This window comes from Ciona robusta, chromosome 9 (assembly GCF_009617815.1).
Source record: "Ciona robusta chromosome 9, ASM961781v2".
Taxonomy (NCBI): domain Eukaryota; kingdom Metazoa; phylum Chordata; class Ascidiacea; order Phlebobranchia; family Cionidae; genus Ciona; species Ciona robusta.
In genome coordinates this window covers 7048392-7072166 of record NC_143243.1, presented here as the reverse complement: position 1 = coordinate 7072166, position 23775 = coordinate 7048392, and the positions used below count along the sequence as shown (strand labels likewise).

The window sequence follows — 23775 nt, the reverse complement described above, 5'->3', positions numbered from 1 at the left end:
TGATTTTAATCTTTTTGAATTAAACTGAGTAAACACAAAATGAATTTGTTGGTGTAGGATTTAAGATGGAATTTTAAAGGGTCAAACTCTTTTCATTAAATTATTGTAACTAAGCGAAACTGGATTCTGACTGTGCAACATTTATTAACTCCCCGTTTTATTTAAACATAGCATATTTCTATGTTTACCAGATTTTCGGTGATTCCCCTTTCTTTCTTTACAATAAATTTTTTGTTAGCTTGATTTTCGTTTCACCAGTTCTGTTAGTGTGGTGTATCAGTGTAAAGTAACTTATTTAATTCAATATTGTTGAGGTTCGTACTAAAAAGGATTTCAGCCAGATAAAGTAACTAACGGCTCCGTATGTATAAGCAGCGAAGCAGGTAAACATAGGCGCAAAAATGACGGATGAGTCGATTTGTTTCATGTGTGCGAGGTGCAAGCAAGTAATCAAGCTTGACCGATCCTTTGATTCGATCGACAAACAAACATTGCAGGAACTGACTTCTTCCTCACGCACATCCACCCCAAGTGAGGAGACGGTCGCTAAAATTGATGACGAATCACAGCAACAACTAGTACGTTTGTATCCTAAATTATTTAAATATAGTTTTATAGCCCAATTTAAAGTCATATTTATAGAATACGCCATCTCATACTACTATTTATAAAAGTTTTTCATCATTCGTAAAGTATACCACAAAATTAATTTGACCGATTTCTATTATTTATCCAAAGCGTAACAAGCAGTACAGAACGTTTCTTGACAGAATGTTGCTCAATTGTCTCACATAGACTTATATGCTCCCTTTATTGGGGTAATGAGCCAATCCTGTCCTAAATCCTAGGACTCATGTCTTGCCATGCTGCTGTACTTCACCCAATCACCCACTTATAATAAAATGTTCACTTCATTTACAGCAAGCATCAAGTTCTTCTGATGAAAATCCTCCACAAGAGCAAGAAGTTTCATCATCTGGTAGCGACAATCCAAACGATGTAGAAGATTCAATCTACAGTCAGAATGCAGCTTCATCTGGTAATGAGGTTCATGAGAGCACCAACAGCTTTACTTTCATTGGTGACACGTCCATGGAAAACTTAAGCCACAAAATGAAGGTATAGATGTTTTGTAATTAGTAATGGGTCAAGGCCTAAATCTTAGGCCCCATGGCATATGGCACTGCAGGACCTCACCCATGTAGAATAGAAATAAAACTGTTTTAAAATTGGACATTACTTTATACTGTTTAGGTTCTGTTATACTAAACATAATAAATAGTAGTAATTGATAGGTTTTGACTTATAAGCACAGGCAAAATAATATTGCAATAATCAGGTTCCTTAAAATTATGAGACCATGGCCATGAATTTAATGTTGTTTCATCAATGTCACCCCAAGATTTTCGAATAAATTAAACATGAACCCCATGTTTCTATATTTGCAGGTGATAGTTCGTTTGTTTGACCTCATGTCCGATAACTCTGACTTGGAGCATCCATTGTGTGAGGAATGCACAGAAGCTTTGTTGGGCGAGCTGAATAAAGAACTTAAATCAACTGAAACAGAAGCTACACTTTACAAGTAAAACTACTTTTTATGAAAATTTATTCTGTCAATTTCATATTTTTTTGTAGTAATACTAATAGTAATAACTTTTATTCTCTTTGATTATGGTAGCGAAAGTTAGAAAGTAGGAAAAAATGAAAAGCCAATCTATCAAACATCCTTGCTTAATTTAGTTTTGGACCAATTCTGCCCTGCGAAAAAAATTGCTTACACCATGTTTTTATTCCCAGGAACTATCTAAGTGTATTGGAAGAAGATAAATGCGATCATGAGCTGGTGGCCAAACTTACACAAGATCTTGATAACCTTAAAGTTGAAGAAAATGAAATATTGGCTCAGTAATGTTCTTATAGTCTATATTGCTTAGGATATTTAAATTATCAATAACTAACAATGTGGTAAAAAAGAATTCTTAAAAAAAAACTACAAAGTTATATATAATATGTAGTTACTATGTAGTTACTTAGAGAGTACCTTACTCTTAAACGGCACAAGTGTGTGTAACAGAACACCTGTTTTATAACCACTGTTGTCCCACCACCCCAAGATGTACAAATTAGTTGCATTCATTTATTTGTGCTAGATTTAGCTTACTGTGTACCTGTTTGATGGCCGGAGGAATATTACCAACCTTGATTAATGGTGATGTTTTGTACACAGTAATGTTTATTATGTCATTGATTGCAAACTCTTGCTAAGGCTACATTGTCTTTATTGATATATTATGCTACGGTTACTTTTATTAATAGTTTGTATTGTTTATGTATAGACAAGGTTTGTAACTTTTTTGATGCAGATTAAGTGAAACTGAAAAAGAGAGAGAAGTTGTGAAAAAAGAACTTGAAGAGACTCAGAAACAACAGGAAGCTTTACAGAGAGAGGAAGAAAAGTGAGTGGAATTTAATTTATTCAGTTTGGATTGTCATATTTAAAAAAAATAAATTGCTGTTTTTAAACCTAGTTGAAATGTTATGATGGGTTTTTCAAACTTTAATTGGAGATAATTCATTCTTGTTTCAAACAAAACCAGCTTTAAAACTTATTGTAAATTTCTGTTTCAGAATACTTACCTGCATTTCTCTTCCGCTTAAGGGTAAGAAATACTTTATTTTTAAATTTTTAAAAAGTATTTTTTGCACAGACATCTTCAAGAATATTCTGAGCTTCGTGTTCAACAGATTGAGTTGGAAGAAGAACAATGTAGCGCGGACCTTCAGTTGATGCATACTGATCAACATTTAACAAAACTGAGGAAAACCAATGTGTTCAATTCCACATTCCATATTTGGTAAGAAAGAACTTTGCATTTTTTTTATTTTTTTTTGTGTATTACATTTTACAAAGCACCTAATTCTGACTGTTATGCCGATTCGAGAATTTTTCAACTTCAGGCACTTCCATTTTTCATTAGTCAGGTGCATGAATTCATGACAAGAACATTAAATATTTTTGGTACAACAATTCATAAAAAGTAAAAATAGTCCAACGCTCTCTCTGGCATTGTATCTAGACAATTTTACAAATATTTCTATATTTCATTCACACCAGGCATCAAGGCCACTTTGGAACGATCAATGGTTTCCGTCTCGGACGTTTACCCGGTGTGCATGTGGAGTGGACGGAGATAAACGCTGCATGGGGTCAAGTAGTGTTGCTACTTTCATCACTGGCTAAGAAGATGGGGTTGAAGATGAAACGTTACAAACTTGTTCCCTTTGGAAATCATTCTTATATTGAATCCCTGGATGATAAGGCAAAGGTGTGTGTTTACTAATTTCTATTTATTCCTAGGCTGCAAGAGTCATATGGGCGTTTCTTACCACATTATAGATGTGTGGGGCATGAGGGCTTTATATACCTTGTGCTGGCTTATAAGCTGCCCTGTATAGAATTTAGTGGGAAAAGTTTTCTTTTTTTTGTGTGTTTCCTGCCAGTTTTGACCATCCTTTTGTAAACACTGGGTTTTAGCAATAGTTTTGTGCCTGCCCAAAGACACTAATCTCTAGAGTGGTATGAGCACATGGCTTTGAACCTGACATCCATCACTTAGAGTCTTAGACTTTAACCACTATGCTAGGGTGCTGGACTAAATCTTACAATTACCCTTGTTATTACAGGATCTTCCTTTGTATGGGTCTGGTGGTTTAAGGTTCTTATGGGACACCAAGTTTGACCAAGCCATGGTTGCTTTCCTGGATTGTTTGCAGCAGTTTAAAGAAGCTGTGGAAGGCAACAGTGGATTTTCTCTCCCATACAGGTGAACTATATTGCCACATGATTTTGATCACAGGTTTTGATTTCATTCTACATACACTGTGTAATTAATCTAGTTCAGGGTGCACAACCTTTTTGTTATTTCGGTCGCTTTATAAATTATTTTCCTCAAAATTTTGTATACAAGGGAAATCAATTGATGCAAAAACTTTTTGTTTCTTTTTAACTTGTTTATCACAATTTGCACGGTTACGATTTCTATTGCACCTTGCACGTTTTTGCACACTTAAGCTTATTAAAGTCCAGCACATTTACAGCAGTTGGAAACCCGCATTAGTATTACTTGCGTAGTAGTATCTACTACAAGCAGTTTAGAGCAACATACAGGCGCTGTAACTTAGTGGGTAACTACATATTTTGTTAGCTGATCTAACAGGTTGTGCACCAATGACATAATTTATTAAAAAAGTTACTTATTAGATGTACTGTGCATACAAATACCAGCTTTGAGTTAAATCTGATAATTAATTTAGAATGGAGAAAGGTAAGATAGAAGACACAGGTGGTTCAGGGGCTTCTTACTCGATCAAGATGCAGTTTAACTCCGAGGAACAATGGACTAAAGCTTTGAAGTTTATGCTTACAAACCTTAAGTGGGGTTTGGCTTGGGTTTCGTCCCAGTTTACCCCAAGTTAATTGGCTTGTTTATGGAATACACTTGTTATTTACTTATGTTATTTATCTGTTATACGTGACTGAAGTCCTACAACGTAACACGTCATTGGGGGAAACAATTTTGGCCAATTACCTCAAAATTTGCATGTCACTATTTATTGGTCAGTATTTACTGGATTTTTATGGCTCCATGGTCATTGCTTCTAAGTGATAATTAGGATATATTTGTCGAATATATTAATTTTACAAGTATTCACCCCGTCTCTGAGTAAATGTGTTGTCTATATGTGCAATACCGGGAAATATAACCACACATAATAATAGTTGCGTGATGTCGTCTTATTTAAAAAGTTTTTCTTGTAAACATATTTTTTTTAAACGAGTAAAACAAAATCATATATTTGAAGTTTAAACACGTCAATAATACAAACACGTTATCAGAAAATCATAATACAGAAAGTAAATAATTTACTAATATACCTTAAAGCGTTCAGGAATAAAAAGAGATGACTGTCCCAACCACTTAAGTAGTTTTAACGCCCAATAAATATGAAGATAAAAAGAATTATAGTAGCCTATGGGGTGGGGTAAGATAGGATCTTAAGCACCTAAATCTAATATTTCCTGATCGTGTATTTATCAATTAACAATGTTCTATTAGAATTGTTAGGATTCGGTTATATAATTCTGTAAATATTTTTTTGTTTACTACAAAATCGAACACTAAAAGAAAATGATAAAAAAGTCCCATCTTACCCCACCCTACTATAGTACAAAAATAAAGGTACAGATCAAATATAATCGTAATCTTCTGTCGTTGAATCGGACATTTGCACGAAAAAGTTGTCACTGTCAGTATTAATACCGTCAATTTGATCGTCATGATTATATTCTTCATACTCACGAACCATATCTACGCCTTCAAGTAACGACCGGTAGATGGCAGCATTGTCCTGTTCCATCCATGACGTAACTTCTTCTTCAAATGATGGGGCAGTGACATCACCCGAGTACATCACTTCATCATAGTTTGGCTGATAAATAGGATATTCGGGCGTGGGCTCCGAGTATTCGGGTGTCTGCTCCGAGTGTTTAGGTGTCCGCTCCGAGTATTCGGGCGTCTGCTCCAAGTATTCGGGTGTCTGCTCCGCGTACTCGGTTATCTGCTCGGAACTCTGACTTCCAGAACCGTCTATTCTTCCGGCGTCCAAAATACTTTCTTCTGCTGACGAAGGCAGTTCTATCATCCAACGCGTTTCCTTTTCTCCGTCAATTAAACTGTCCATACCTGTAGTTTCTTCACTAGATGACACAGGTTCAGAAACTACTTCGGTATCTGTGCGTTGAACTGAGCTTCTAATTCTAATATCATCCGATTCGGTCTGTGTCCCAGCTGTTTCATCTGTTTCAGGTTCCGGCATCAAACTTTCACTTGTTATATCTTCACCATTTAGACCATAAATACTATCCGTTACAAGGCTTTCGTTAAATATCTGCGTTCCTTCCGGGAATAAATAGTCGTTCAATAAATCGCTTACAGATTCACGACGGGTAAGCGTTCTTTCTTTTTCCATAAGTTCTGTTAGTACTTGGCTTTCAAAGTTGGCGGATGACAACTGACTTGTAAGGTTTTCCAGATTCATGTCTGCATCGTAATCTAAATCTCCTGCCTCGTATTCATTTACATATTGTGTCAGACGCCTATCGATCGTTATACGGAGCCAATCCTGCATTATATAAAGTTTTATAGGTGACAGATAAATGCACTTAACTGAACCGAAGTGTCAAACCGAGTTATACGATATAAAAACACACTTACCGATGGAGAGCATTCTAATTCCTGCATTCGAATATCCACAAATCTTCGACCAGCAAACTGCGGCGGGCTGTGGCATGTTGCGTCTTCCTGCCTTTGGTCCACCCAACTGTCTTGGTCATCCAGTATATTCATTCTATAGTAGGATGGGAGAAGATGGGATATCTTTTCATTCTGTTTTCTCGTCCCATTTAGCAGTAAACCAAAAACATTTGAAGAAATATTAAACCGCATCCTCACGACTTTCATAGACCGTTGTTATTTGTTTAAAACACGATCAGAATATTCTGATATAATGTGCTAAAGGTGTCCCATCTTCCCCACAGTATTATATCACAAAATACACAAGCATACGGAGTTAAACTGTATTCCTTATTTGTTTTAACGATGTTCGTTCGCTGCTAATTCCTCGTACTTCACTGTTTTAATTATTCGGATTTTCGTTATAGTAGGGTGGGAGAAGATGGGACACCTGTTCATTCTATTTTCTCGTCCAATTTGGTAGTAAACAAAGAACATTTAAAGAATTATAAAACGTATCCTCACGACCATAAACTGTTGTTAATTATTTAAAACACGATCAGAATATTTTGATATTATGTGCTAAAGGTGTCCCATCTTACCCCACCGTACTATATATTTATATAGGAGATAAATAAATTTTATGATATACTTTACCTGTAAGGGTCTAACACAAGGAGTTTCGTTGTGTATGTGTTTTTTTCGTTTCTGTAATGTAATCTCGTAACCACTGGTCCAGCAGTTTGACATGTGCAGTGCAACGGATTGCCATAAAGTGTCAATGCGTACAAGCGATGCATCCATGGCCCATTGGGTAAACTTCGCAACGCGCAGTCGTGCAAATTAAGTATTTGCAAATGCGGGGAATCTCGAAACACCTAAAAAAAGGTAAAAAATAAATGAATGAATGAAATTTCAACGCTATTTTGTTTTCACACATCGTGCCCGCCTAAAGCTTTAACGTATGTTCGTATTCTGCAGTGGGTATATTCAACTAAAGGTGTATACGCAAATGTAAAGTATTGTTATTCTTTTCATAATATATTTATTCTTTTAAAGTGGTTCTAAACACGCCGATTCAATCGGTTTTGGTCTTACTTTTTCTGGCAGCTCCGTGAGTTGACGATTTTTGTGCAATCTTAATCTGACCAACATACCGAGCCCGTAAAAAACATCGCTAGACAAATTTGCCAGCCGGTTATTCGACAAATCGAAAATCGACAATTTGTTTAAGTCACGGAAGGCCATTTGTTCAATCTCGTACAACCCGTTGCGTGCGAGATGTAAAATGTTTAATCTGCGATAAAGAAATACAAGGTTACCAGTATAAGGTAGCTTAAACGGCTTTATCAGAAACAAACTTTTACTATGGTAGGGTGGGGCAAGATAAGACACTTTTAGCACATAATATCCAATATCCTGATCGTAATTTATACAATTAACAACGGTCTATATGGAAGTCGTAAGGATACGGTTTTATAATTCTTTGAATGTTCTTTGTTTACTACTAAATGGGATGTGAAAATAGAATGAAAAAGGTGTCCCATCATCCCCCACCCTATATACAGAAATGCTATTACCGCCTTGGTTCCCATGCAACTACACATTCGACTTGGTTTACAAGATTGCGACTAAAAAAAGCAAAAAAAGGAATTTAGGTTTATTTGAATTTAAAATCATGTTTATTACTGTTTTGTCCTGGAGAAAGCTTCCTTCGAAATCCTTTCGATTCGATTCCCGTCAAGCCACAGCGTTACTAAGGAACCAGGGAGAGTGCCGGGTGTTTCACTCAATCCGAGTTGTCCTAAGTCCAGCGTCTTCAACGATTCTTCGCCCGAGTTTAAATTTTGTTCTGGGCTAGTGTTATTTTGTATTGTGTTTGTTTCGTCTGTATATGAATTGGAATAATACAGGTCTTGGTAAACATTCTGTGTTGACATTGGCCTACTGAAGTAGCCTATAATTTGATCCATATTACCCAATGTGATTTGATTTAACGGGTTGTTTCTCAATCGTAGAATTCTCAAGGCTGTTAAGTCCTGAAAGGCGTTTACCGCTATCCATTCTATTTCGTTCGAACTTAATTCCAGCACTTCAAGTCGTAAAAAATTGGCGAAACTTTGTCTTGGAATGTTACGAATCTTATTACGCGAGAGCTGAAGAGATTGTAAACTCCCTTCCAGCCCCGTAAAAACTGATTGCTGCAAATTGCTGCGACCGTGAACTACAGACGACACATTGTTGCTCCGCAGGTCTATAAACTTGAGCCGATTCATGCCTTGAAACGCATTGTGGTCGATGGATTCTATTTGATTGTTCTGTAAATACAAGGTCTGGTATTGACTACCGCTTGCAAGAAAGCAACTCGCGCTCAACCGAGATATCAGGTTGTTGCTGAAATGCAACTCCTTGACTGTGTGTGGGAACTTGGACAGGACTATAATTCCACTTTCTCGCTGCTCGCATGGTATACGTGTAAGGTTCGCCCTACTGCAATGGGCTAAGGATTCTAAGAAGCAGAAACATTCCTGGGGGCAAGGCGCGTTGATAACGATGGGTCTCGAAGCTGTAATCGTTTCAGTTTCTGTCAAATTAGTTGCAACTGTTGACCACTCCATATCCCCGGGATTTGAACCCGAAAACTCTCGTAACGGCCTCGCATGCACTTTTAGTAAGATCAGTAAATATATGAAGACCGCCTCCTTATAAATTCGCCATGGGAGTTTCAGCATTTTTCTTTCCAACATAGTTCGTTTCGAATATACAGCAGCAAAAACTGAGTTACACCTGACACACCATTACACAAATCACCAATATCCCTCACACCTTGATCAATGAAAATAAGATTACATTAAAAAGAATTAACCTGATGCAACCGGTTCGTTCTTAACCATTCAAAACAACAAATGTTTATGCTTATGCTCACATTATATAAACGTGTCATTTTTCTGACCTGTGTTGATCGGATTTATTATTTGCCTGGCCGACGGCAATATACCCCGTACGCGGAAGTTCGTAGCTTTTTAAACTAAATAAAAAATTGAAGTCAAATCGAAAACACGCGTTAAATGATGACGTCATCAGCCGCAATCGCTGGTGCCAATTACTTCCCTATTAATTAACATCAAAGCAAAACGAGACTCGAAATAATGAATGTCCGACGCAAGCGTCTCGCATTTGCTACGTCATCGGCACGCGACTTTCTTGTCCTGCCTATTTTTGAAGCTCATTATTGGTGCACTGACGCAGTATACATCAATGGTGCTTTATGGTGCTTCCAAATACTATACTGTTGATAATTGTTTTCCTCATTAATTATTATTTTATTTAAATTCGTGCAGCACTTGGTGCTAGAAATAGTCGGTTTCTTGATCAAATCTCACCTCAGCCTAACCCCACTCTAAATCTCAACACTCTATTAACATTTTCTCACTGCGGTGTAAAGAAGTCAGTCGACCTGGCAAACACTGATTGATAGCTTGCGCAATCTATGGGCGGTTCCGGTATTTTAATTTCGTCCGCACATTTTCATTGCTCAAAATCAACTGTTTTATCTGTAGCTTATCACATTGCAGTACTACAACGGCTTTTGCTGCTTCACAAACCCCATGGCAAAATCTGCGTACGCCTAATTAGGCGCATACTGCTCTGCATTCATATAACAGTACATCTTCTGTTTCCCGGTGAAGGTTTTGAACCGCACTGCGGTTGTGAAATGACAGGCTCAGCTTTGCGCGTCCGGTCGGGTGTCATATGTAATATTATTTGCAACGGAAAGCCTGCCCAAGCATAAAGTCTGGGTCAGAAGGATATAAGTTTCGTGCTCCCAGACACAAAGCAGCGATTTACGAGGTCTAGAATTGTTTACTAAACGCGCGTGTATTCGTACCTTCAGCATTACCCGAAATTCCGACAAGTTGCAATTCTATCTGCGCGTTAAAGCGTTTCACCAATAATTAAAACGCGAAATTGTCCACGCTTGTTGCGTACATGCACAGCACACCGCGCTCAAGAATGCCCCGCGTTTTTTTACAAGGATAGACATCAGTACTTTGACGTTGAAAGGTCACCTCATCAGACAGACACTGGAGCTTTGCAGGCATTAACGCATGGCGAGTAAATATGCAGGTTTACAAATTTATATACTTTGTTGGTCGGTTATTTATAGTACATTCCGCTCTAGATATCCGACTTAATATCATAATAATCTACACATTATACTGTGACGGAAAATATACGTGGTATATACCAAAGTTATATATAGTAGAGCTGTTGCTTATGTGGATTAAACGAGATACCTTTTGAACATAATATTTCATACTTTGTGTTTTTAATATTTAATAACTTAGAGTCGCGAGGTTATACGGTTATAACATTTTTGATGTTCTTTGTTTTTTTTTTCAAATAGGACAAGCAAATATAATACAACATGAACCATCTCATTGTTTATGATTGTTTTTAATCCGTTGCGTGCTGTTGATCACTTGATAACACACACACTGTTAGTAAATGTTGTAACATTTTATTGTTAGGGACAGACTATACCGACCCCCGATAAGTGCAACACCACGGTTTGGGCTGGTGGGAAGAAGAGATTGCTATGATGCTCCGATAAGTGGTCCATCCCTTTGTCCATGCAAACCGCATTAGAAAGGGCCCGTGGTCAACTTTATTTCATCTTTTCCGTTAAAAGTTGCAAGAACCACAAGAAATGTGCAATCAACCGACAAAGGTACTTAACCATTTACCTAATCTTTCCTATTGTGTCAAATGTGGATAGAATTTGTGCTGTTTTAGTTAAGTGGCATAAACGTCAAATTTGTCATCGTCCCTCACGGGTTGCTGCGCTTGTATATAAGAAGCCACTTTACGTTTTTGCACACAATCACCACGCATATAGTGATGGATGCTACGCTCTTATTATGTACAGAAGTGAATTCTATATGAGGATCTTTAAACCACTTCGCTATGGGCGTTGTACTAAAATCGGGTTGCCGAGGCAACAACGTGAGACAACTGACTCCTCTTTGACGTTTTCTCCGCATAGCTGTACGTACCCGTCACGCATGGGTATCCCTTACGTTTAACGTGTACACTATCTATAGATTTAGTGGTTTAGAGCGAACGGTCGCATGGAATGGAAGATATTTACCGATTGAATAACGTTGATGAGAGAGATAAGTTAAACGCAACAGGAACTTTAACCAAACCAACGTTCTAATGGTTTTGTACAGCACGAATTTTATGGTTACTATAATGTCTTAATACAGATGTTTTTGCCTATTGAATATGCACCTTTATTTTCTCGGCCCGTTTAGTATATGTTCTGAAGGTGTCCCATCTTTCCCCACCCTACTATATATACAGTGCATGGTAAAAGTATTAAATAGATCCAAGCACACAATTTATAACTTTGTTAAAACCGTTTGCAGAAAGCATATTCAGTCATAGGTATTACAGCTTTGTATGTTTATGTCATGTTGAAGGTACGATTATAAATTATGCAGCTTGCTGCTCTCTCGCACAAGAGCAACCTGCAGACAGCAGCGCAGTTTCGTGTGTACTGTATATACGCTCGTCTACGCAATGCGGCCGATATTGCAGCAACCGCTGCGTAAACTTACGCTCTGTAGTTTACGCGCTATGTGTGTTTTTCATACGCATGATTACGTTTTCCTCTTACGTCAACGTGTTACTTAAATGCCACGTTCGCTCCATCTGCTTAATTAAATTAAATATGAACTTAGTGATCTACCCGTTCAATTAAAATTCTTGCGCCCATAGCGTATAACATTAAACAATGTTCTATTATTCCCATGCATTTACGTCATGGTTTATTTTTGCTGGTGAGTTGGTTAGAGCGGTAAAATCCTTTTGCGGTTTGCGTTTGTGAGTTTATATTTCTAAACGCGAAGGTACTTTTTGAAAGCTGTTACACCAGTGTTCTGTTATTATAAGGCCCGGATTCTGAACAGTCGGCAAACTGCCTTTATTTTGGCTTTTAAATAGACTGGAATGCAACAATAGCACGACCTGTCTGTAACAAAGAATTATATTCCGTATATTTTCAATCTGTTAGTCGCTTTTATTCACCACGTACAAAAACAAACTGTTGTCATAGAACCCACCATCTTGTACCCAAGTACTCAAGTTAGATTCTAAACTTATAGCTGTAAGTTAAAGTTAAAGCTACTGTAGATAATCAAAAGTGATCGAAAAGTGATTCACGTTCGAAATAGCAGAGCGCCATAAGATGTTTAATTTTTTATGTACGTCAAGCAACATCGGTCGTAGCAGAGTAAGTGACAATATAACAGAACGCGAAATTTCCACCGTTTTGCTTTATGATACCAGAAAAAGTTTTTTAATCAGACATAAGTATATTAGAAACTATAGTAGTTTTATTTATGTATATATATATCAGTTTAAAACTAGCATGAGATTTAGAACGAGGTTAACAGCATTCCATAGCAGTGATGTTTCATCATTGGCTCGATTTAATTGAAAATCAAATTACCCACGGTGCTTTAAGGTGTAAAATAATTGTGGTTAGCGTTGGTGTCTTGAGGTTTTAATCCTGTACGGGAAGCTCGCTTAACCAGATAAGGTACAATAGCTAAGTGAACGGCTCAGTGGATTTGGGAGATTTTACGAGTTTAAAGTTGTGCTATTAGTTAATGTTTAGCGGAAGATTGTAACACGACTTAAGTTGCGAAGCTTGGTTGTTCGTATATATTGTATAGTGGGGGAGGATGGAACACCTTTTTTTTGTTATGTTTTGTCCCATTTGATAGTAAACAAAGAACATTCAAAGAATTATAAAACCATAACCCCACGGCGCCCATAAAATTTTATTAATTGTTTAAAACACAATCAGAATAATTGGATATTACGTGCTAAAGGTATCTCGTATCCCCCACTCTACTGTACGTAACCTTGATATGTTTTTTATAATGCCTTTACTAAAATGATACATATTTGCAGGATTATATTGCGTCGAACAAAACTCGTGCCTAATGCGTTTAATCTGAGCATAGCCCGAAGGTACGTTACTCAAAATACGGGCAAAGGTAACTAAGGGAAAACAGCGAAGCCCAGACAACAAATCAGGTCGTATTCGGTATCTGAGTAATGCGAGGATGGAATAGGAAAGGTAAAAATGATTCGAATTCAAACCGCACAGTCAGTCTTTCAACAGCTTCACTAAACGTAAAAACGTGATTCTGTGTACGTGCCATAGCGAGAATACAGCAAACTAAGTTCCATGTGAAATGCTTATAGGTTACATATTAGAAATGATTAACAAGTGGTTTTGGGAAAATACCCAGAGAAACTGTCGTTGAGTTGATTAATAAAACAAAGTCAAACGCAGTTCAAATAGAAACGGAATGTTTAATTTTTCGCATATTTTTTAGCTTCAGCCATACTGCTGACTCAGAAGGCATAAGCTATAAATTGGCATACACGGTCTCAACGGTTAATATATTCAAATAGTAACGGCACCGTTGGACAAACATTGATAATATAGATTCCCATCAGTTCCCCTTTATTGTTTTCTTCTTTGTTTCCAGTAATAAGTTAATGTTTCACAACAGAGAGAGAAAGTGTACAAACGGTTAGGCAAACCAGGTGTCCCTAATTTTATTTTCACGTTGTAATTTTAGTTATAGTTCTGCAGTGGGACAGTTAGAAAAACCAGGACAGAAAGTGCTTCCGCATATGTATCTTATTCACAGAACACGCCACTACAGTTTAACTGCTCAACTTCTATAGTTCTATCGTTCGATATTGCTACACGCATAAACTGTAGAATTTGTATTAGTTATGGTGTTTCATATGCCTTGCACTTTTCGTCGTATCAATTTTCACAAGCAGTTCTATAGGGTATTTGATTTCGTCTCTTTTTGAATCATTTGTCAAAGGAGAACTATATCTTACAGAGACTAATGTATAATACATGGATATCAAAGAACTTTTAATGTAAGCTGTTTTAGGATCCGGGCGTTTGCCCTTTTCCGAAATGCGTAATTAATGGATGTACGAAGCTACTCGGCTGCCGTTGGAGTTGGTTGTCTAAATAAATTTGAATTACAGTTATATTGCCGGATAGCCCCCTTCGGGATGAAAATTAGCATACATAATTAATAGAAATTTATGATACCGTCCTAGTCCATTGAACAATGTCACGAAATAGGCAATTTTGTTAATTTTATCTTGTAGAAGCGCACCGCGCGGTCTGCTGCTTGGTAAAATCGATTATGGAACCTTAATCCGGGGGAGACAGGCTAAAATAAAAGCGTGTTATAGTGAAACAATACCGCAGAATGGAACTCAAACCAATGTTACTGCAAATATTTCTCTCCAAGCCAGAATAGCGACTTAGATGACTGAAAAATAATGTAGTTTTGTTTCACTCAGTTGAATATTCCGCCATAATATTATGGAACTCACAGACTGTCCTTTCCGTGTTTGTAAACCACCTGAGACGATTTTAAAACATGGCCTGTTTTGCACAGCGCGCTTGATCAGCGTTCTCTATATAATACACTTTAAAGCTATTGCTAGGTTTGCGTGGCGTACTGCACGGTTATATTACGGTCGTGTTTTGTCAAAAGTTGACCTAATGATTCGATTTTGGTCTTTGTTTTGACGCACTCTCAATTTTGACTTAATTTGCGGGAAACCTAGACCCCTCCGTTCCTTTATTGGTTTTCAAACTGAAACGATTTCCACCCCAAGCGTGTGACCATGCACATTATGTGATATAAACAAAGCGACGCCGACGCACATATATATTGTCTGCTTGGCTGTGAGTTTCACTTCAATAAGGGTTTGCCAGTCGGGTCAGAGGAGCATAATAAACCCTTTCGCGATTCCTTATTGCCGATGAACTCTAACGTAGATAAAGCCATCAATGGATTTTTAGTAGTCGTTATGTGTCCAGTGTCATATACTACGCGTATATGCTTTATCTTTGTTAAACTACAATGCAGGTTCCACCGCTACATGTTTTTAAAACAGGCGAACTCGTCGCGTTGTCGCTGTATTCGTATAACTATAATATAATAGGAAGGGCTTTACTCAACCCATTGTGCAAGAAGCATACAGCTACCCGGAAAATCATCATGGCACGAAAACATTTACCGGGATATGACGGCTTGTATATAAGAGAGATGCACGAGGCAAAAGTAAGAAACCAAATGTGTCAAGATTTATGAAACATCACTTGAGAGTTAAGTTAGCAGACTATCGAGAATATATAAGCCATGTTATCTACTACAGCCCCGTTGACCCGCAGTTTAATGTCAAGGATTATCTCACGGTGGAATCGGATAAGCTGTACCGTTTTGCGTGGATTAATAATGTACGTGGCCACGTACACGCACGTAATTCAATATCCATACACCCGCATTAGTTTGCAGCAATGTGATACCACCCAAATTAAAAGGTACTCTCCAGCATAGCATCGATTATCCTGTAATCGTGTTCGCCAAGAGAAACATGGGTACTAGCTTATGTCAGCGTGTATGTACATAAGGACTAACGTGATTATCTTGTTTGTATTAAATTTGTAAAGTATAACCTTACGATAGAAAACAAACGTCATAATAATCGTGCACAAACTGATGACTCTGTAGTTTTAAAATGTTAATGCTTCTGGAATTGCTCGTAAACATCTTTATACAATACTTCGTGACGTTGTGATTGAATACCATGACGTCATATCACGACCGTGTCGCGTGCCGTGCTATGATAAATATCCGTTGTAAAACCGTCACGATTAGGTCAAATGAACTACAACCTTTATAAGCTGCAATACAGGGTACAAATATTTTGTGTTAAATTTTGTTTAACGCCCGGTAACATATAGTTTGCTGAACCAAAAAAATATACAGTTAAATTCGTGCAGTCATTTGAGAATACAAATCGTTAAATAAGTAGTTAACAAATGTAGATATTTCTTGAACTTTAACACAGTTATAGATGCCAAGGTTCTTTATATCAAAGAGAATAAATGTTGTTGTACGGAATAAAGAATAAGTAACAACATGCACTTGTGTAATTTAGTTATAACCGACCGACCAGCGATCGCGTCGTTTCACCGCAACGTATACCTAAAACGTTTGCTATGACGTCAATAATTGGAAATTAACTTGTAACCGAGCACCATTTACGTCGCGTCATCCAGTAAAGTAGCATGAAACACGGTGAAGACTTCAGTTTATGGTCGTTGTTTGGTGACTAGCAACACAGCATTGTAAAGGGTTTATTGTAAGAAAAACAGGTTTTGTACTTTAGCAATTTCATGGTTACAAAAATGCTCTTGAAACATGTATACGAGCGCTAAAATTCCTTCAGTAATATGTTGGTATATATCCAGATATCGAGCGGCTGTTCTGAAAGTTTAAGGATTTTTCCATGTTTTATTGTAAACTGTTGCTATCTGCAAGAAATATGTAAACCTAGTTCTGATCAGTCCTGGTCACCTGAGTGCTTGGTTAGCAGCGATGAGGGGAAACAAGCATTCAAAATGTTACTGTCATCACCACGAATACGAACAAGTCAAACCGGCCAATCAATGTGACATTTCTAGAAATGCTGGTGTTTCGTTATTTCTTCAGTCTAGCTGGGAAATTTGTTATCCAGATTTTAGAAGACGTCGTCTATTGTGGGAAGATAATGACCAAGACAATTTTGTCTTCCGTCAGTTTCAATGTCCGTGGAGGAAATGGAGCGCTTTCATTCAGTTTGCTAAAATGATGACGCAGATTGCGGCATTTTTGTTCCTTATATCACTGACCGCGAGTTGTCAGAACACGGAAGGGCCACTATATTACATGGAGCACGATCTCTGTCCTTTAGACTGTACGTGTTGGAACTATAACGAACATTCCCCCCAACATGATATTTCAGCCCAAGGTACCGTGGTATCTTGTATACAAGGTATATATACAACGTGGCCCACACGGTTACCACGTAACACGGTGCGGCTTATACTCGAAGAACATCAAATCGAGCATCTGGCCTCGGTGCCGCATTTTATAAACAACACCAAATTCCGTATGGCCTCTGCCAATTTAACTTCAATCAATTTGTCCGGTAACCACATGCAACGTATCGACCAGGACGCATTTCTATCATTTTCATCGCTTAGACATCTAAACCTCAGCCATAACCGGTTAGAAGATCTTTCCTGGACCGTTGGTTTGGACGCTAAACCACTAACGTCACTCGATGTTTCGCATAATTCAATCACCGTTATAACTTCAACATCGCTGAAGAAGCTGGCCCACTTGAAATGGTAAGTATGTTTCTTACATGCAAGCTCACGTTTTATAAACACTCAACCTTTTTTAGGTTTTCAATCAGCGACAATCACTTAGTGTTGGTTGAACCGGCATCATTTCGGAGTCTCACAAATTTACGTTACTTGGATTTGTCTTTTAATCAACTGAACACTAAATCTGGACTTGCACATGATTGCTTCACTGGTTTAAAGAGTTTAGATCATCTTTCACTTGCTGGTAACAGAGTCATGGCAAATCTACCAAATTTTAAATCAATTGGTTTATTGGGAAACTCCACCGTTTCACTAGAGCTGCATGGGATGCCATTAATTAAAGAGATCAAACGCGACGTCTTTCGAGGATTTAGGAGTTTGCGATATTTGAACCTAAGTTACTGTGGGATTGAAACTATTCAACCTGGCTGGCTGGATAACGGACCGCAAGATTCAATTAAAACTCTGGATCTTTCGTATAACCGACTTGTGGTGGTTGAATCACATTTCTTTCTCAGTATCAAGTTGGATCCCGTGTTCGATGCTCCAATGACGTTCGGTTTACCTTTATCCGAATCCTCTCTATCATACATCGTGTCTCCGTCCATCAACGAAGCAGTTGCTGACTTATCAAGCAGCGCATTCTCATACCACGTCACCACTGTAGCCAGTCCAGCTCTATACAATAAACTTCCGCGTTTAGAGTGGCTTTCACTGCGAAATAACCGCCATTTGTCCTTCTTGGCGGACGACGCCTTCACTTACGTCCCTGCGTTGAAATACCTCTTCTTACAGGTAACGTATTCGTGATGCTCGTTTTAATTTTTACATGTGTTTGCTCTTAGTTAGCCTATGTACGTACCACACGCTCCAAAAATGTTTGTCAACCGTTCTGCTATACTATCAAGTTAATGTATATATTAGGATAGGAATGACAGGGTACTTTATGCGTTTCATAAATGAAATAAAATATAAAATGTTTTGGCTAAAGTAAAAAATCACAAAAACAAGAGCGACATGTTTACGGCACCAATTAAAACATAAAAAAAAACACTTATGGGGTTAATTGTAAACAAACCATCATGTCTGTGAACTGAAAATTGTTTCGCTTACCGAATGTATTTTTAATGGGGTTTACGTTTGCTTTGATTGGAGCCAAAGACCGTGAGAGCTTAGCCGGTAGTATTTATGCCCGGCGGCTTTATAAATTATGTATTCGTATACTCCGCTACTCGCATTTGTGCATAAAGTCTGTAAAAGTGGGCTATAATGTCAGGGCACCATCGAGCTATAGTTACATTTGGCATGTGTTCGACTGATCTCCTCATCTATAATGGGTGAAAATGAAAGCTGGTCGATCTACTTTGTTATCGATGTATATAGTTATAGCAGTATGTTTATTTACCTGTTCTGATATTCGAAACCTTCGCGTTTTAAAAAAAAGGATAAAATTCAGTTTATTTGTACCTCTCACATGCCAATTCATATCGAAATTACCGCACTAAAATTAATGCATTTTTTAACTGTACCTTTTTGTTAACAGAGTTGCAACTTGACGAGAATAAACCTCGCAGCATCAAAAGACATTTACAAAGACGATGGCGTCATAACCACCTTACCGAATTTGGCCCAACTTTGGTTCTATAACAACCCAATCTTCTGTGATTGCCACGTACGGGCACTCAGGCACTCGCTTTCAACAGATAGTTTCAACTCTAATGGTTGCCAAGCAATGCCTTCAAACACCACCGGCGTAGTACTTGATGGTCACAACTACTGGTACGAAAACCAGTGCAGACTAGTTATACCATCCGGGAAATCACTCTGTAATCTTCCGCAGAACGTCTATATTTATTATCCCATCTCCACTGTCCCAATGTCGTACTTAAACTGTCCCGAAGAACCGATATCACTCATCGTTGCCTCCCTGATTGGACCAATTACGTTCGCAATTTCTATATTCCTTGTCATGTTTTGCGGGTAAGCCAAACATTCTTGGTTTTTGTTCTTCCTAACACCGTTACATATACTTCGAATTGCGAGTACCATTGCCGCTTAATTTTTCTAAACAGTTTTTCAGACTGTTATTTCGACACTGCCTTTTTAATGTCCCACGCCATGTCCATATATTTTAATCATTCCAACAAATACCAGAAGGTTAATACACCCCATTATTCCCACAGCTCCTGTAGCGTTCTTGTACATCGGATCCGACGTTACAAGTCTGGTGTGTACCACATCATAAGTGAACAACGGGCATTGCGTTCATCAGAATCTACCAGCAGTGACGCCCACCAACGCATATTACCCCAACGTAGCTACCTTTCAACCGAATTTAAACCGAGCTCAACCGTCAACCCACAATCCGGTCTCACTTCCCTGAGCAAAACACGAAAATTGCCTCCAAAAGAACCTTCTTCGGGCGGAAGGTAACCCATAAGAACCCTGACTTTGATGTATGCTGTTTCATTTGTTTTACGGATGATGTCCTGCAGGATAACCCAAGGGGCCTGGCGATTTAAACCAAAGCTGGCCGATCTCCTATTTTTTTATGTTAAGAGAATACAAAACGGTATATTGAACGTCATATACCTATATTCTATCCATCAATGCTCGGCACACGAGGTGCTCGGTTGTAATACAACAAACAACCTCTCTATGATATTTTTTGTTTCAGGGTTCAATACAGGACCAATCTAGTCCTGAGTAGCATGGCAAGATCAGGCGAGAACCTTGCTTCAAAACAACACCGTCCAAGTTCAAGCTCCAGCTCGTCTTGTAGTGATGCTGCATTCAATATGGAAGATACAGAACAGTGTACATCATGTTCAAAGTACCAACAAAACTCACAAAACAACAACTCGCCGGAGTGCCTTCATAAAGCAACTAATTTATCCGACAAAGGTTTCCACAGCTGTCCCAATGTTTTCGAGGAAAAAAGGCCTAAAAAAACAGCGTTTTGGAAACACAAACTTCCAGTTCCACGCCCAAAGCAGTTTGAAGGCGATATTGAAATGATGGAATTTTTACGACATTCTGAATCCAGTAACATTCCGTTCGTGGATGATTCGGAATCTGATCGTTCAGGTCTTGAATCATCAGGCAAAGAGAAACCTCTACTGTCTGTGGTATTGGGGAAGGGAAGTGTGGATAATACTCCTCCTTCTCGGGAATTCGAGCATTTATTAACGTAGATAGTAAATCTTAATTAGGGAATTTATGGAATGTTTTGGGCAATTACATTGATTTCTACTAAAGCACAAACGAATTTTCTGTATATTGATAGTTTTGATTTACTGCAGCCATCATGCAATTTAATTTAGCTTTATTTTTAAGCTATATTTCTGTACTTATTTAGTTATATTTTTGATTTTTTGACAAGCCACATTTTATCTATTTTAAAACGTTTTGTTTGAGACATTCCATTTTAAACGTGGTGCTGTAATATCTTAATTTCTTTCCTGTGATTTCTTTCTAATTATTGCCAATACAGTAATTTTAAAATTTAGAAGGCAGCACTGTGCGTTGCTGTATTTGGTGCAAGCGATGTACTTGGTAGTTTTAGTTTGGATATACATCATACAACAAACATGCCGTATTGTTCATATTACCAAACACCCAACTCAATGTGGAGTTTAGAACGCGTTTCGGAAGTTTCCCTTTACTTTGAATGATTCTTCTGCACATTTGGCATAACGGTGCTTCATAACCTGGTCGAATTGTCTGCATAGGCTCTGTCCCGTCTTCTGTGATCGCAGTTTTCCTCCAGTTAAAATACCTTCTGTAAATTTATGCACAACAGAAAAATCAAAACTGTTTTTAATACTATCTATATAGTAGGATGGGGGAATATGGGACACCTTTTTAATCTATTTCTCGTCCCATTTGGTACTAAACAAAAAACAGACAAAGAATTATAAAACTGTATCTTCGCAACTCCTATAAACGGTTGTTAATTGTTTAAAACACGATCAGGATATTTGCATATTATATGTGCTAAAGTTGTCACGTCTCCCCCACCCTACTATATGTGTTAAAACATGTTTTCAACTAGCTTTAAACGTCATTACTATACCTGTATTCGTGATCGTTTTTATCCAGATAAATTAAGTAATCCACAAGTGCTTTAGGTGACTCGAAGTCCTCTATATGGATGTAGGATCCGACCGGAGCAACTTCTGCCACATCTTCCTTCGTTGGCCCCCAAACCACCGGCACAACACCAGCCATGATTCCATTTCGCCAAAATTTTTCCGTCACGTAATCTCGGCAATGCCAGGAATTTTCAAACGCAAGGTAAAATTTGTATGACGATAAAAACGTTGTGAAGTTGTTTTTCGTTATTCGTTGGCCGAAGCATTTCCCGTACATATCAATCTGAATAGAAATATTAAACATTTTGATTTAATACTGATAAAAACAAATTTATCATTGAACAAAAGCTCGCTTACCTTTAACCCGGCTTCTAACAATTTAAACACGTACTTTTTTCGCTCAACTGCGCCTCTAGTGTTGTTACAGTTGCTAACAACCCATGTCGCTAGGTGGCGTTTTGATTTAATGATTTCATCGATGTATAACTGTGGGTCTGTGACTGCTTGTTTTGGCCAAGAGTGCGCAGTATATGGTATATTACCTGAAACAAAAGTTTAATATATTAATAAAAATAAACATATATTTATATGTTGTACGAGGGGCGTTATAAAATATTGCTGGGCCTTTGTCACATAATATTCAAATATCCCGATCTTGTTTTTTACATTGAACAAAGGTCTATGGGAGTAGTGTAGGTACGGTTTTATAATGCTTTGAATGTTCTGTGTTTTCTACCAAATGGGATGAGAAAATAGTATGAAAGGGTGTCCCATCTTCCCCCAACTACTATACGTGTGAAAGAAATTTCTTTTATACTAAATACATACATCATACCTGAATACCAACGAAAATCACTATCTCTTCTATAAGACATCGTATAGTTAAACATCGTGTCAAATACGCCAACCATGGCCGAGCGAAGATGAAACGTTTTAGCCGGTGTTTCTCGGTGCCATAAAACGTACGCTTGCTCCGCGATTCTGTCGAAATTGCACAACGTTAACTTACACAGTAGAGAATCCCATCATTTATTATTTATATTTCATGCTGCTTGTTGTCGTTTATGTAATACTAATATGTTGTATATATTTATATATTCTACTATTCTAGGTTTACCTGTAAGGTGGAAGATCGTTCAAGTTAGCTGCATTCGGCAAGTTGTCGAAAACGACAACTTTACTTTGATTTAATAACCGACGGTTCATTGTCAGCCTGCAGTTTCCACATTCGCCTTGAAAACTTCTTTCCAGGTAAAACTGTTTGTTTTTGGGCAAATTCTTCCAAGTTGGAGGCCACCAGACTAATATAATAGGTCTCCCGTTTTCTTGGTCTGCACCTAAACTACTGGGATCTACAGGCGTTGAGGCTTTGGTCCAACTATGATCGATACCAGAGTTTAATTTGCTCGTAATACCATTATTACTGAGCTTGTAATACAAATCATCTGTGTTCGAATGCTTACTAGCTTGCCATACGTTCCCAATATCCTTACCGCTTTCCATCACAACCGATGGTCCAACTTTAAAAGATGTTAGATCTTGAGATATATTTATCATGTAGTTCGTCCCGGTTTCTACTTCTTGCAAGTTTCCTTTGCTGTGTAAACGGTACACCACCTTTCTCCAGGTCTTGTAGTCTATTTTAAGAACTGCACCTGAATCCAGCAATGCTTTTTTTACTTGGAGACACAGAGCCAAAAGTATCGACACCAAGAGAAAAGTTTTGAAAGCAATTGAAAATCGTCGGCAGAAATTTCGTTTAAAAGAATGCATCATTTCCGGTAACAAAATTTGGTTCTTATTTTGAATACAAAGTACTTACAGTAAAATCATATCCTACACGTTTATACGGTTTATCATCTGGCTCCCTTAAGAGCTGTATTTTATTTAAATAAACAAGTGTAGCAACCGATGCAATAGAAAAAAAATTATAAGTGCCTGTAATGGATTTATAATGTGTTTAAGTAACAGAACATCTGTATGTTAGAACATCATACATTATTCCATCCTTCACTTTGTACAAGAGCTACTTCTCCCTAATGTTTTTAATGTGCTATTAACTTTCTCAGTTTCAATGTCCTTTCTCAGTTTCAATGTCCATCAT

At 37.8% G+C, this 23775-nt stretch overlaps 4 protein-coding genes across 4 annotated transcripts; 2 read left to right on the top strand and 2 right to left on the bottom strand.

The window, feature by feature from the left end:
* Window positions 1-249: 249 nt before the first annotated feature.
* LOC149731793 (beclin-1-like) lies at window positions 250-4780 on the top strand. The gene is made up of 9 exons (XM_089885145.1): window positions 250-578; window positions 922-1119; window positions 1449-1585; window positions 1801-1908; window positions 2367-2459; window positions 2712-2858; window positions 3119-3329; window positions 3688-3827; window positions 4318-4780. The coding sequence occupies exons 1-9, from the start codon at window positions 402-404 to the stop codon at window positions 4478-4480; spliced, it is 1374 nt and encodes a 457-aa protein (XP_089741271.1). The 5' UTR covers window positions 250-401; the 3' UTR covers window positions 4481-4780.
* Window positions 4778-9260, bottom strand: LOC149731792 (uncharacterized). The gene is made up of 5 exons (XM_089885115.1): window positions 7986-9260; window positions 7395-7593; window positions 6954-7174; window positions 6279-6411; window positions 4778-6186 (listed from the first exon to the last, which is right to left on the bottom strand). The coding sequence occupies exons 1-5, from the start codon at window positions 9041-9043 to the stop codon at window positions 5251-5253; spliced, it is 2547 nt and encodes an 848-aa protein (XP_089741241.1). The 5' UTR covers window positions 9044-9260; the 3' UTR covers window positions 4778-5250.
* A 4392-nt stretch (window positions 9261-13652) lies between these two features.
* Window positions 13653-21088, top strand: LOC149731791 (uncharacterized). The gene is made up of 5 exons (XM_089885109.1): window positions 13653-17598; window positions 17655-18372; window positions 19121-19557; window positions 19761-20006; window positions 20255-21088. The coding sequence occupies exons 1-5, from the start codon at window positions 16805-16807 to the stop codon at window positions 20769-20771; spliced, it is 2712 nt and encodes a 903-aa protein (XP_089741235.1). The 5' UTR covers window positions 13653-16804; the 3' UTR covers window positions 20772-21088.
* On the bottom strand, window positions 21082-23561 carry LOC149731790 (alpha-(1,3)-fucosyltransferase 7-like). The gene is made up of 5 exons (XM_089885137.1): window positions 22789-23561; window positions 22507-22652; window positions 22029-22213; window positions 21653-21954; window positions 21082-21358 (listed from the first exon to the last, which is right to left on the bottom strand). The coding sequence occupies exons 1-5, from the start codon at window positions 23445-23447 to the stop codon at window positions 21139-21141; spliced, it is 1512 nt and encodes a 503-aa protein (XP_089741263.1). The 5' UTR covers window positions 23448-23561; the 3' UTR covers window positions 21082-21138.
* Between the last annotated feature and the right edge of the window lie 214 nt (window positions 23562-23775).

Excerpts from the sequence above, each read along its gene's own strand:
- LOC149731793 (XM_089885145.1), top strand. The coding sequence starts at position 402 with ATGACGGATGAGTCGATTTGTTTCATGTGTGCGAGGTGCAAGCAAGTA. Across the intron at positions 1,120-1,448 it reads ACTTAAGCCACAAAATGAAG|GTGATAGTTCGTTTGTTTGA; the intron begins GTATAGATGTTT and ends CTATATTTGCAG. Across the intron at positions 1,586-1,800 it reads ACAGAAGCTACACTTTACAA|GAACTATCTAAGTGTATTGG; the intron begins GTAAAACTACTT and ends TTTTATTCCCAG.
- LOC149731791 (XM_089885109.1), top strand. The coding sequence starts at position 16,805 with ATGAGGGGAAACAAGCATTCAAAATGTTACTGTCATCACCACGAATAC. Across the intron at positions 18,373-19,120 it reads TGAAATACCTCTTCTTACAG|AGTTGCAACTTGACGAGAAT; the intron begins GTAACGTATTCG and ends TTTTGTTAACAG. Across the intron at positions 19,558-19,760 it reads TTCCTTGTCATGTTTTGCGG|CTCCTGTAGCGTTCTTGTAC; the intron begins GTAAGCCAAACA and ends TTATTCCCACAG.
- LOC149731792 (XM_089885115.1), bottom strand. The coding sequence starts at position 9,043 with ATGTTGGAAAGAAAAATGCTGAAACTCCCATGGCGAATTTATAAGGAG. Across the intron at positions 7,594-7,985 it reads GCTTTCTCCAGGACAAAACA|ATTAAACATTTTACATCTCG; the intron begins GTAATAAACATG and ends TCTTTATCGCAG. Across the intron at positions 7,175-7,394 it reads TCACGGAGCTGCCAGAAAAA|GTGTTTCGAGATTCCCCGCA; the intron begins GTAAGACCAAAA and ends ACCTTTTTTTAG.
- LOC149731790 (XM_089885137.1), bottom strand. The coding sequence starts at position 23,447 with ATGATGCATTCTTTTAAACGAAATTTCTGCCGACGATTTTCAATTGCT. Across the intron at positions 22,653-22,788 it reads AACGATCTTCCACCTTACAG|AATCGCGGAGCAAGCGTACG; the intron begins GTAAACCTAGAA and ends CAATTTCGACAG. Across the intron at positions 21,955-22,028 it reads TGTTAGAAGCCGGGTTAAAG|ATTGATATGTACGGGAAATG; the intron begins GTAAGCGAGCTT and ends ATTTCTATTCAG.